This window comes from Rousettus aegyptiacus, unplaced genomic scaffold (assembly GCF_014176215.1).
Source record: "Rousettus aegyptiacus isolate mRouAeg1 unplaced genomic scaffold, mRouAeg1.p scaffold_m13_p_3, whole genome shotgun sequence".
Taxonomy (NCBI): domain Eukaryota; kingdom Metazoa; phylum Chordata; class Mammalia; order Chiroptera; family Pteropodidae; genus Rousettus; species Rousettus aegyptiacus.
The window spans coordinates 153,562,529-153,575,770 of NW_023416306.1; the positions used below are offsets into that span (position 1 = coordinate 153,562,529).

At 38.7% G+C, this 13,242-nt stretch overlaps 1 protein-coding gene and 1 pseudogene across 20 annotated transcripts in view; one reads left to right on the forward strand and one right to left on the reverse strand.

The window, feature by feature from the left end:
• Window positions 1-13,242, forward strand: part of TTLL5 (tubulin tyrosine ligase like 5) — a 215,592-nt gene that overhangs the window by 24,937 nt on the left and 177,413 nt on the right. For 19 of the 20 annotated variants that reach the window (XM_036238716.1, XM_016122545.2, XM_016122550.2 and 16 more), the window contains 3 exons: window positions 1,757-1,826; window positions 2,274-2,358; window positions 12,613-12,714. In XM_036238716.1, coding sequence (XP_036094609.1) covers window positions 1,757-1,826; window positions 2,274-2,358; window positions 12,613-12,714 — 257 coding nt within the window. The remainder of the gene's footprint in view (window positions 1-1,756; window positions 1,827-2,273; window positions 2,359-12,612; window positions 12,715-13,242) is intronic. The other variant, XM_016122559.2, reaches the window with a different exon arrangement.
• Window positions 4,912-5,027, reverse strand: LOC118600587 (annotated as a pseudogene).

The window sequence follows — 13,242 nt, forward strand, 5'->3', positions numbered from 1 at the left end:
GTTGTGAGAGCTGTGCTCTACGTTTGGGATAGCAACAGTGAGAAGTAAGGGGGAATCTCAATATCCCAACTCTGGAATTGCTCATTATGGTTGTGTATAATGAGATGAGTTGCAAAATTATCCTTATTTTATGATAACTATAGTATTTGGGATAGCAAATACATTATTATAAAGACATACTTTTGAATTTGGGGGACAGTTATTTTTAGTTCAGAACTTTGGGGGAAAGATGTGACATATTAAGAATTGAGCCTCTGAGGCACACTGGGTTCAAATGCTGCTCTGTCTCTTACTAGCTGTGTGATTTTGAGCAGGTTCCTAACCCTCTCTGACTCTTTCCCCATCTCTTAAGATTTGGATGGTGGTATACCTACTTTATGAAGTTGACTGAGAATTAAACTAAATAATACTTGTGAAGAATTAGAACAATGCATAGCAGATGTTCAACACATTTATTAAATTTTATTATTATTTTTTGCTGAAAATGTTAATAGTTATTTCTGTTTATGCTACTGTAGCTATTATTATCACAATTTCTATGATAGCCACTTTTTGGAGTCCTTTTGTCTTAAATGTATTGTGATAACTTCCAGCTGACTTCTCTGTCTTAAACTAATCTCACATAGAGTTGTTCTATTCCAGATATTTTAATCTTACTATTTACTTAATCAAGAATTCACAATAATTTCCTGCTTCCCACCATGTTCAACCTACACTCCCCTTGCCGGAGGTTCAGATTCCTTTGCCTGTGGGGTTCCCTCCTTCTTAATTGTCTGACCACGTCTTTCATTATTGCCCAGCTCACTCTTTTAGCCCTAAGGTAATGAATCTGCCCACGGTCCATTCTACTGGGCTTTGTGCATGCTGCCTCCCCATAATGGCCTCCTTTCTTTTCCACCACGTTCTTGATAGCTGATGATAGCTTTCAGCACGCACTTCTTCACCAGCTCTTCCAGGACAAGCCTTCCCTGACTGGTCTCCCTTAACTGGTCTGCGCTTCCTCTTTGCAACCCACATCTTGCGCTTGGAGATATGCTGCTTTGTGTTCTTTTAGATTATGTATTTTGCTGTCCCTCTACTTAACTCTTAAACTCTTTGAGAGTAGAGTGAGGGCCAAGATTGTATCTGTTTTCTTCTTCACTGTATCCCTTGTGCCTTATACAGTTTCCAATACTAATTGTAATTACTTATTGTAAAAACAATACTTTTTTCATTGAAAAAAATCTTTAAAATATCTAGTTTGGTCTTTCCACGCAGTGGCATAGCAAGTACCATTGAGTGAATCAGTGAAACGTCCATCCCATTTCACAGGGGAAAGAGCTGTAAGTTCTCTAAGCAGCTTACTGAGAGCCTTCATGTAAGAATAATGGTGGTATTTTAAATTTTTCATGATACTCTACATTTGGGAGAAAGCAAGTTTTTATTTATTTTTTAAGTAGCTTTTATTTTCTTGGCATATAACGATTTAATATCATGTATATAAATCTTTAAAGCTGTTTAGGCTTCATTTATTATGTGAGAGATGCTATGTAACTTTGTTTCCCCCCATTGTGATTGGATATTGTAGTGTTTATGGAAGTGGTGTGTTTTATGGGCAATTGAATATATATGGGTAGCTTGAAGGAAACTTTTTTTTGGTTTTATTTTTCCACATGGTCATCTCTAAAAGGTTAAGAACTTTGCTCCCTTGCTCCCTTATTGTGGGTTAGGGTTCCTTTGCATTTCTGTCCTTTCATTTTTTCTCTTTACTCGATAGCCAAACCAGATCTCCCTGGAAGAGAATATCCTGGTCTCCCGTTACATTAACAACCCCCTGCTCATAGATGGTGAGTTGTGACTAGGCTCTTCGCTGGATTGGGTTAGATCTTGCTAAGTTTTTAAAAACATTTTCATAGTCTTCTCTAATAAGGCTTTAGCAATTTCAGGTGAAATTCTTGGAAAATGAGGCTTCAGAGATGAGGCTGGTTCATTACCTGTCTCATGGGATTATTTTGAAGATGAAATGAGATAATGACAAAGAAAGGACTTTATAGGTTATATGATAATAAAAATATGTGAAAACTGTACAGTACACATATATAAATTCTCATTTTATATATATGTATGAAACATATAATTATTATTCTCAGAAGGCGTAGTATGTGGACAGTGCATATTTTGTGGGGAGAGGGAGACCTTTCTTTCATATTTCATTGTTACATTGTCCTGTTCATTTTGTAACAGAAAACAAATGAACTTAGTTTTTTCTGTGAATTCAAATTGTTTTTTTCTAGATTTCAAGTTTGATGTGCGCCTCTATGTGCTTGTGACTTCCTATGACCCTCTTGTCATCTATCTCTATGAAGAAGGACTGGCTAGGTAAGAGACATTTGGGGGTTGGGGGGTGTTTATTAGCGAGCACCTATTAAAGAGCATACTAAGATCATGCTTTTTCTTTCTGTTACATTCAACTCTGGAGAATAGTGTACCCCGATGGGCTTCCGATTACTTTGCAGTCTCACTTGCATATCCACACATATAAATAAGCATGTGTGTGTAAACACACTCCTCTCCCTACAGGGATCCATGACCACATCGTATTGTCATGCAATGGCAGTTGTTATGCAGGCCTTAGGGTATTAAGACAGTTTGTCATTGTTTTTCATAATCGATCTAGAAAGAATAAAAACATCTTACATTTATTTATCTGTAATATATCAGACATTTATTTTAATTCTTACAACCACCTCATCACAGTTGATGCATTTTTGCAGTTGAGGAAGTTGAGTCTTAGAGAGCTGAGGAAACTTGAAGTCACTTTTCTGAGATCGCCTAACTGCTTGGCCATGGAGCAGTTTTATCTCATGGATCTGACCCCAGAGCTGAAGGCCTGAGCTATTTCATGCCCTCTTGTATTTAGGAGATATTAACTGCTTTTTTGTTTTTCCCACCTCCAAGTAATATACTTTAAGGTGGTTGTACATACATTTTTCTGTTTTCCTTGAGGTGCTCTTGAGGTTTTATGGTAATGTGACTTACTTATAAAATTTAGTTCAGGTTATAATAATTTGAATTTTTGTTTCCCATGTCCACAGAATTTTACAAGTGATAGTGTTTTCATAGATCCTTTAAATTCTTTAAAATAACTATATAACTTTGCTATGCATGTGTTCTTTTCCACCACAAAACTTACATGTATTTACTAACTAGCTTGTCCTGAAGTTCCTTTTGTGCATAGTGGCCTTACAGAACATAGCAGCTTAGGAGGTGGTTTGCATCTGTGAGTAGTCACGACAAATAAAAAGCATGGTTGATGTGTTTCTCTATTTTAGAAAATGCACTTTAAAGATGGGGAATACAGTGGTCAAAACAAGTCTGCCTATATAAGTATAGGTACTTTGACACATATTATTGTACTCTGACAACTGTTATTTTAGAATGACATTTTAATTATTTCATACACTCAAGTTTTTTGATGCATCCTCTGGCCAGAATCCGAGGGTGAGAGCTGCCTCACCAGATTCTAGCTGGTTGAGCTGTTCCTTCCTTTCACCTCTAGGTGGCAGCGACAGCATTTGTAAGCCTTGTTGTCATCTTAGAACTAAGATTTATGAGTTAGAGCCCTAGGAACATGGAGACTACTGACTCTTTCTAGTTCTGGCCTCTTGTTCCTTGCATATTGTTCAACGAACTCAAAAAGGGTCAAGAGGCTTTGGCTAGGAGTAAATTATAAAGATTTATTCAAGGGTCTTAGAGATTGCAAACTGGGAACACAGCGAGGCAAAACCCCAGAAGTATTCCAAAAGAGAAAGAAAAGTTAAGAGTTCATATAGTAAAAGGTACAGTCCTGAGAATTACCAGTCCTGCCTGCATTCTCAGCCTTAGGATTGTTCCAGGATGGTTATCAGTCGGATGTCAGGTGGCCTGGATGATTGATGCCAAGAGGTCTGGTCAAATCCAGTGATCTGGATAATGGGTGTCAGGTGGTCTGGATGCATGAGTCCTTCAGGGAGTTAATCAAAGGGTTATCTGGAGGTCTGGTGTGTGTGTAGATGTATATCCAGGCATTGATGCAGAACTGGAAAGTTCAAAAAATTTAAGTTGCCAGGCTAGTTAAAATAATAGAGTTTTTCCTCATGTCTCAACTTTCATAATGTTAATAGTTTTAGCAGTTTTGTTAAAGTGACTCCATTTTATATGTTCTCTATCTTTAATTGTTCCTCAAAATTGAGGAGGGGAACACTAAAACATTTCTCAGTTTTTAGATAAAGAGCTGAACAAGGCACCTGAGCACAAATTGACTGTTAGCTCTAATCAGATCCATAGCAAAGTTTTTTATAGTGTTTATAGACCCATGTGCTCTCATACTTTGAAGTATAGGTTTAAGAGCCAACTCCCCTTATTACCTAGAAGAAAAAGAAGGTAAAATATACCCCTTACTTCTACTCAGATGTATAAGGTGCTGGGGATTTTCTGTTTTGTAATTTGAGATATCTGAGCTTTGCCTCTTGTGTACCATGAGCCTCTCCATCCTTCTCCCATCCTCATTCCAACTTGTCTCCTGTGCCTTTCTCAGGAGTGCTTATGTCCTGCTACCAACTGGACTTTTTGAAAAGGGAAAGACCTCAAGGTTACGCTCACTATTTCTCTGGGATTTCATACCAACATGCTTTGCATATTCCAAAGACATTTTACCCACAATAGTAATAGCCTTCTCTATTGGTAAAATTTGGCATAGATTTAAGACCTTAATGGTTCAGACATGAAATGAGAGTGATCCAGCGTTTATTGTAGGATATACTACAGATATGCTTTGGCTGCTGGGTGTGTGTCAGAAGTCAGAATCTACTGAATTGAGTAACTTTCTTCTCTTGCCTCCAGCAGAAACTGTGTGTGTACTTCTTAAAAAAAAATTTTTTTTATTATTATTTATGGCTACAGCACCTGGTCTTCCTAGGTGGTTTCCCATCCAAGTACTAACCAGGCCTGACCCTGCTTAGCTTCCGAGATCAGACATCGGGCTTGGTCAGGGTGGCATGGCTATAGACCATGGACAGTGAGTGGCTCCACTGGGGTGTAAACCCAAGACCTTCTGGGTGTAAAGCAGATGTGCTAAGCACTACACTATGGAACCACATCCTGTGTGTACTTTTATTAATGGATGCTTTTTCTCAGAATAATTTGGAAAAAGCTCTTTTAAAAACTCAGACCAAATTTAACAACAACAACAAAAAATGAATTTTCAGGGTTTCAGTTCAGTTTATCTAAAAGTATAGGTGAATATAAGATCTTTACAACAGGATAATACATGATGACAGGCTATTAGCTACAGTCCAACAAGGGCACATAGCTCTATATGATAACTTCATACGCTTATGTTCCTGTGTCTTAACTCACTGTGTATCTTGGCAGCCCCTGCTTTTTAATCCTCAGGATCTGCTCGACTGTGCCATTACATTTAACAATAGTCTATAGCATCTCTAGATCTGCAGCTCCTAGTAATCTAGGGTCACGTGTGTTTTATGTAGACATTACTGAAAATAATTAATTTTGGATGAGCTCACTAGGCCATTTTACTTTGTGGCTCAACAAGGAAAACCCTAATCTTTCCTAAAGAGACAAAACTAGCAGCAGGTACAATCGATTTCCTTCTTTAGAAAAGAAGGTCCTGCCCTCCTTCACTTCTGTTTTGGGCTTCAAATTAATGCTGAGGTGACAGAGGGATTAAGTTCATAAGACAGTGAAATAAGCACTTTATGTAAATTTTTTACCTTCTTAAACTTACTAAAGAAAAAAGATCCAAAATAGTTTTTTTCTAGATTGTTAATTTCAGATGTTCTTGTTGTTTTATTAACCTAGGAAGTAGGAAAAATTTTCATCATTTTCTTATACGTGGGCAAAATATTGAGATGTTTATAAAAAGATTGTCTTTCTAACATTTGGGTTGAGCATTTTTCCACAGAAGTCCACCATACTTTTGAGTTTCACATGTATGTTGCTGCTTTGCACCAGCAGGGGACACTCACTTTCCGGAGAGAGGTGTCGTTCTCTACCAAAATGGTGTAGATTCTTGTTCCTGTCAGAAGTGGAATCCAAAAAGACTGTCCTGGGTTTTACAGTTTAAGGTGGATCCAGTTGTGGGCTAAATTTTGACGAGGCCTCTTTTGAGACAGAGCTGATAGCCAAATTTTCACTGAAACAGGAAAAATAAAATGTTTTTAAACATTAAAACAAAATTCAATTGAAAACCAAATATGTTGTCAAGAACCCCAAAATAGGTAGCACTAGTAACAGAGGGAATGAGGGTGCCCCTCCAGGGACCTGGGATTGTTCCACCTGTGCTGGGGAGGTGGGAGGAGAGGACTCTGGGCATGTGTCCTTCGGGACTGCTTTTTTTCTGCCTCAGCCATATTATTCAGTGGAAATTCAGAAAAGACCCCAAAGCTTTGTGATGCCTTTGCCTTTCTCCCCACCCCCAGTTCCTTCTTCAGTAGCCTTCCTTGCTAATTAACACTGGCTCCGAAGGGATATTTACCTTTTCTCTGCTGGATTCCTGTGGTTTTGAAAGAATTCAGGTACTTGCTGGTTGCCAAGGAATTTATATTACCTCACAGGCTATACACTGTCCAGAATCTGCCACAGCAGCACGAAGCGGGAAGAGACATCAGTGAGGGGGAGAAAACCCTCTCCAGTGCTCATTGTCACCCCCCCTGGCAGGCCCTTGCTGTTTGTGAAGTTTGAGTCATTTCTGGCTCTAAAGACAGGGGATCAGGCTGGTAATCCCCTCCCAGACGGCTCTGTAGGGCGCTGCCGAATCACTGCAGCACTTGGCAGTCTCCCGGCTGCAGCTGGTTGACAGCAGATCAGAGAGCTCTTGGGCCTCTTGTTCTCTTCCATAAGATTTTTCTGGGTCAGGCAAGGATGAAGCCCAGTGGCTCCTGGCAGCGCTGCCTGAGGTGCTGTCTCTTCATCCTTCGGGCTGTTCTGGCTCTCAGTGGCTACACCTGCTGAAAGATAACTCCTGCGCCACAGCCAAGGTGTCCTCAGGGCTGGCCTCCTCTTTTCTGTGTACGTTGGCAGTGAATATTTGTTAGAATATGTAACTATCAGAGAGGGGGTGGTTAACTGTTCTACATCTAGACTATCTATGACTCTGACTACAGCCTTATATTCTTAGAAGAACAAAATAGTTTTCAAATGGGGGAAGAGAGTTTAAAAGATTCCACTGACTTTGCTCTCTTTCCCATTTTGGTTCCATGTTGTTGAAGCTCCCAAAACAAGCAACTCAAGTGCAGTTTCAGTTAATGCTTATCAAGTACCTACTATATGTCTAACTTTGAAGTCTTTCCTTCACAGAGATATTAGAGAGTTTTAAACAAATTATTATTGTTGTCTTGATTCTCATTGAGAAACATTAGAAAGCAAAAAGGAAATGTAGCTTTTGATTTAAGAATTTGTCAGAATCAAGATAATTTCTGTATGTTTCAGTACAGTGAAAAAATAAATGGGCATATAGTTCTCTATTCATTAGGAGGCAGTGAAATAGTACTCAGAATTTCAGCTTTGGCAAAGAAAGTAGAGCCTCTTCTCTGTTTTTTTTCTTTTTTCTTTACTTTTTTTTTTCTTTTTCTTTCTTTCTTCCTTTCCTTTTTTTCCCTTCCCTGTCCTTTCCTGTCAAGGCTATGAAATTCTGTCATGAGAGTTTTCCCTAAATCATGATTTCATTAAGAGAGAGGTTCAAGGCTTAATTCATCATTCATCATGTAAATTTCAGTATATGTTAAGATAAGTTTGCAGACTTGGTCCTGGGGTACTCTTTTCAATTGTTTCTAATAAAGAAAATAGTTGAAGCTTTCAGACCTAAATAGGATGAAATTTGATATGTGAAGGTCTAAATTAGGAATCATAAACCTAAGTGGTCATAAGGATATTCACTGAGGAAGAAGCTGGCCAGGTGGAGACTAGAGAACTGGAGAGAACATGTCCCACCGAAAGAGCGTTTACTCTTCAGTACCTGCGAGTCATTGGTGATGGTGCTATGGTGTTAATATTTGTTTGTGTTACCTGCCCTGGAGTCGGCTCCGGCCCCCGGTAACCCTTCGAACCAGCCATGTCCATGATGTTCTGTCCTCAGCAGTCCTTCTCACCTCCTGTAGAATCACGCCTATGACTTCTTCTATAGAGTCCTCCGTCTCGTGTTTGGTCTTCCTCTTTTCCTGCTGCCTTCTATTTTCCCTAGCACTGTTGTCTTTTCCAAAGAACTCCGCCGTCTCGTGATGTGCCCAAAGTAAGACAGCTTCAGTTTTGTCATTTTTGCCTCCAGTGATACTTCACTCTTAATTTGCTCTCGGACCCACTTGTTTGTCTTTCTGGTGGTTCAGGGTATCCATAGAGCTCTCTTCTAACGCCTTATTTCAAAGGAGTCAGTTTTTTCCCCATCAGCCTTTGTCATTGTCCAGCTTCTGCATCCGTACACAGTAATTGAGAACACGAGGATGTAGATGATCTTAGTCTTGGTCTCTTATGACATAGCTGTGCTCTTCAGGATCTTTCCTAATTCTTCCTTTGTTGCCCTTCCAAGTCTCAGCCTTTTCTTGATTCTTGAATTTCTCTGAATGTTTGTGTCTCCCCAAAATTCATATGTTGAAATCCTGCCTTTCAAGGTGATTGTAATAGGAGGCAGGTCCTTTGGAAGGTGATTATGTCATGAAGGTGGCGCCCTCATAAATGTGATCAGTGCCCTTTTATATACAAGAGACCCCAGAGAGATTCCCCACCCCTTCCACCGTGCGAGGACACAGCAGGAAGGTGCTGTCTGCCTGCCTGCATGTTGATCATGGCCTTCCCAGCTTCCAGGACTGAAAAATAAATTTCTGTTGTTTGTAAGCTAGACAGTTTATGATATTTTTTAATAGCAGTGCAAATGGACTATGACAGATGGTATTGCCAGATCTTTTGTCTTTTTTTTAAAGGATACAGAAAAATCTAGATTTTTAAGAAACTTACTTCTTATTAGCATTTTAACTTTGAAACCATTTCAAACATATAGAAAAGCTGTAAAAATAGTGTGGAGAATTGCTTTAGAATTGGTTTATTACCTTTCATCTAGAGAGCATATTCAGATTTTGCCAGTTGTCCTAATAACGTTCTGTTTAACAAAAGGATCTAATCCAGGATCATATGTTATGTTTGGTTGTCGTGTCTCTTTAGTCTCCTTTGGTCTGGAACCGTTCCTCAGTCTTTCTTTGATTTTCTTGACCTTAATATTTTTGAAGATTATAGGCCAGTCATTTTGTAGACTGTCCCTCATTTTGGGTTTGTCTGATATTTTCTTATGATTAGACTCAGGTTACGTATTTTTGGCCAGAATGCTGCAGAAGTGATGCTGTGTTCTCATTGCGTTATATCTGATAGCACATAACTGTTTAGTGGTATTTGACACCCTGATTAAGATAGTGTCTGCCAGATTTCTTCTCTGTAAAGTTACTTTGTCTTGCCCTCTGTAATTGATAAGTATCTTTTGAGGAGATACTTAGAGACCAAGTAAAATCTCATTCCTCATTTTCACCTAATAATTTTAATATCCATTGATGTTTCTTGCCTGAAGGAATTATTACTATGATGGTGGCCAAATAATAGTTTTCTAATTTCATCATTTTTTTTCCTTTTCTTGCTTTTATTATTTGGCATTTTATTCCAAGGAACAGCTTTCTCTTCTTCCTATTTATTTGTTTATTTATATATACCAAAATGGACTCGAGGATTCCTATTTTATTTAATGGGTTATAATTCTTTATTATCATGATTTATTTTGATGCTCAGATTGCCCTAGATTTGGACAATAGGAGCCCCTTTAAACTGGCTTTCATGTCCTTTTGACATGTTCCCTTATTCTTTCAGCACAGGATGTTTCAGACTCATCTTGTTCTTTCTCTGCCCCAGTCCTGGAATCAGCCATTTTCTCTAAGGAGCTCTGGTTGCTTTTAATGGAGAATAGTATTTAGAAATCAAGATCTGGATATTAGATACGCTTACTGCTCTGGGGTGTCTCTGCTCTCAGGTCCTCACAATGGGCAGAACTAGAAATGTGTTTGTGTAACATACATGTAAACACACATACACACTTACATCTATATTTATTTCTCTGTCTTTATATATAATGAAAAGCAGGAGTTCATACTAATACCTCCAATTCTAGTACAAAACTACAGAGTTCATTCTAGCTTTTCCCCTTTCATGTTTGTAAATCTCTTCTCCAACAGTGAGAAATCTGACTCCTATTATCTTCAACAAATTTATTTATTCAATTTCCTTAATTTCCTTGTATATAGCCAGTCTCCCAACCTCCCTGGTCACTGTTGCATTCAGATGCCTTCCTTGTATGGACTTTGACCCCTGTGCAGCTACCCGGGTCACCCTGCTCGGATAACCCCTGGGCTGCCTTCCCATCCTCTCTACCATCCTCCTTACGTGGGCCCTGGCTGCCACTGGGCTGCAGGTAGGAAGGTCTGACTTTTAAATATTGGCCAAGTAATTCAAGTTTTAAAACCTTCGTAGGTTATTCACAACCTGGTTAGTATGCCACATCTGAGACTAATAAGAATGAAATGTTGGAAAATGGCAATCAGAGATGAATCTAGTCTGTTTAATATGGATTTTAGTGAGAACCATAAGATCTTCCTGGGTTACAAGGAAATATGAGCTTATACACCTACCTTTCTTCTCCACTGTCTTCTACGTATCCCATTGGACTAAATGAAATAAAGAATGTAGCCCTTTTTTCCTTTCGAGTAACTTTTCTATTGAATTTAATGTGTTTTTTTTTTTGTTTTTATTATCTCTAATTTTTACTTTTTACCACTTCATACATTCTATAGTGATGTTAATAATCTTGTTCACGCTGGTGTTCAGAATATAAATTTCCTAGCAAAAAGGAAGATTAGGAAGAAGAAAAGTTATTTTTGAGAAATGAGTCCTATTGAAAACAGGAGTGTAGGAATGACAGATGTGTTGGGTTACACAGTTAACCACTAGGCTTTTGCCAGTCTTTTCACTTTGTTGACCAAGTTAGATCAGGTACTCATACTTAGGAGAAATGAAAACCTTCTCTGAAGTACAATCTTTCCCTCCCTCTAAATCATTATTCTTCTAGGGTAGAGGATGGCAGGAAATATAGCACTGTGAAGTCATGTCTGGGTGAGGCAGGCAACCTCTGTGGGACCAGCGTGGGCGCCCTTTGCGTTTTATGAGAACTCAGAGAACGACTGTCACTCACTTGCTTGCAGACAATCTGTGGAAGGAAGATTGACAAGGTTTACTCACCATGGAGTGGCATGGCTAGATAGAAGCTAAGTGATAACTTGGGGAGTTTCTGAAAAATTTGAGCTTCTTCTATGTACAGACATAATGGTCATCAAACTCTTGCCCAACCTTAGCCATTCATGCCTGGTCAACATTTTCTCTTTGTCCACATCCTTCTTCCTGGCCTCACGTTTGTTTATTTTAGTTTTGTTTGTTTGTTTTTTGTTTGTTTGTTTGACTTTTCTTTGGCTCTTATGTATTTCTAGTACAGGGAATAATGAGCGAATGGAAATGGTGGATGGGTGGCTGAGAAGAAATAGAGAAGAGAAAAAATTTTAAATGCTGCCCTTTAATGTGGTAAAAATTCATGTTGACTTCATAGTCTGAGTGAGCATATGTAAATAATTTGTAAATCATATGAAAATAAACTTGTGGACTTCCAGGACTTTTTTTCACACACTTGGATGTGCCTCTTGGGAAAACCACTTTAGTGAAGGGTGATATGGTTATAATGGTATGTAAACAGGGGTTGATATTTACCATAACCATTCGACTCGAGTGTCCTTTTGTTGATGTTGAGCATCTCTGGAAAGTTTTCTCTTTCCCTGGTTATTTCCTTCAGAGGCACGTATATTTTATATTTTGGTCTTCTTTTGACAATAGTCCAGGATATCAGATTGCTGCCCTGTTTTCAGTGGGCTCCATGTTTAATCTCTGTCTTTTGCTTTCATTCCAAATTCAGGAATTAGTCTTCTGCACTCTGCTCATATTCATGCAGTTCTTCAGACCCAGGTTTTGTCTGCTGTTAATGCTGCCATTGTTGTTTCCTCAAAATAGACTTTATACATCAGTTCTGTTATTTCTATGGGTGTGAGTTTTAAGTCTATATATTGTTATGCTATCCTTTCAGCTAATGCCTCATCATTCATAGCATCCGACATACAGTTTCCTGGGTTGTGAATAACTTTATCTTTACTTTTTATCCTATCTATCTATTGGTCTAAGATTCTGTATAAGAGAAGCAGCATCTTGTGGTTAAAAACATGGGTTTTAGAGTTAGTGTGATTTTTGGGCAAGTTAATCTTTTTAGATTACATTTTAGTTTTGTTACCTATTTTAAAAATTAGATATAATATTACCTAATTCAGAGAATTGCTTTAAGGGTTGAATTAAACGTGACATTATATATGAACTATTTCCCATGGGAGGTTGGCACTCATTGTCTGTTAGTGATGTTACCTTCCTTTTATTAATATCTCATCGATCCTGAGTTCTAGCCTGCATTTCCTTTAAACCCTATTCCTGGCATTTAACCCGTGTCCTTTCTCTCAGGTTTGCGACTGTGCGATATGATCAAGGAGCCAAGAACATTCGGAACCAGTTCATGCACCTGACAAACTACAGCGTGAATAAGAAGAGTGGAGACTATGTCAGGTAGTGGCTGCACCTGCACAAGGAACCAGCAGCCAGTCTCAGATTCGGGTGTTAGTGTTATAGCAGTCAAAAGTTGCACTGGAGGAGAACTTCATGTTTGTATCTGCGTGACTGTGCAGAGCTCTCGCAGTCCTTGAACAAAGCTCGGCGGCCAGGCGTAGCTCTGCTGCCGCTGCGCCATTGCTTGCGCCGTTGCAGCTTCATCTACTGAATTATACCTTCCCATGTTTCATCTTCCTCATTGTCTTCCCTCACTTGACTTAGGGGTGGGAATTTAATGGGCATATGCAACCTTTTAGAAGTCAAGAAATGAGGTCATTTCAGCACTTGGCAAAATGTATGAAAAGCCTCAAAAATATTTATACCCTTTGATCCAGCAATTCTATTTCTAGGAATTTAACCTTAAGAAATAACAAGATCAGAGATAAGAATGTTCATTGGTGTACATTGTCAGGTGGAAACAGCAGGTTATCAAACGCTACACTCAATTATTTTCTTTTTTGACTGTGTAAGATAACTAAATCTGTT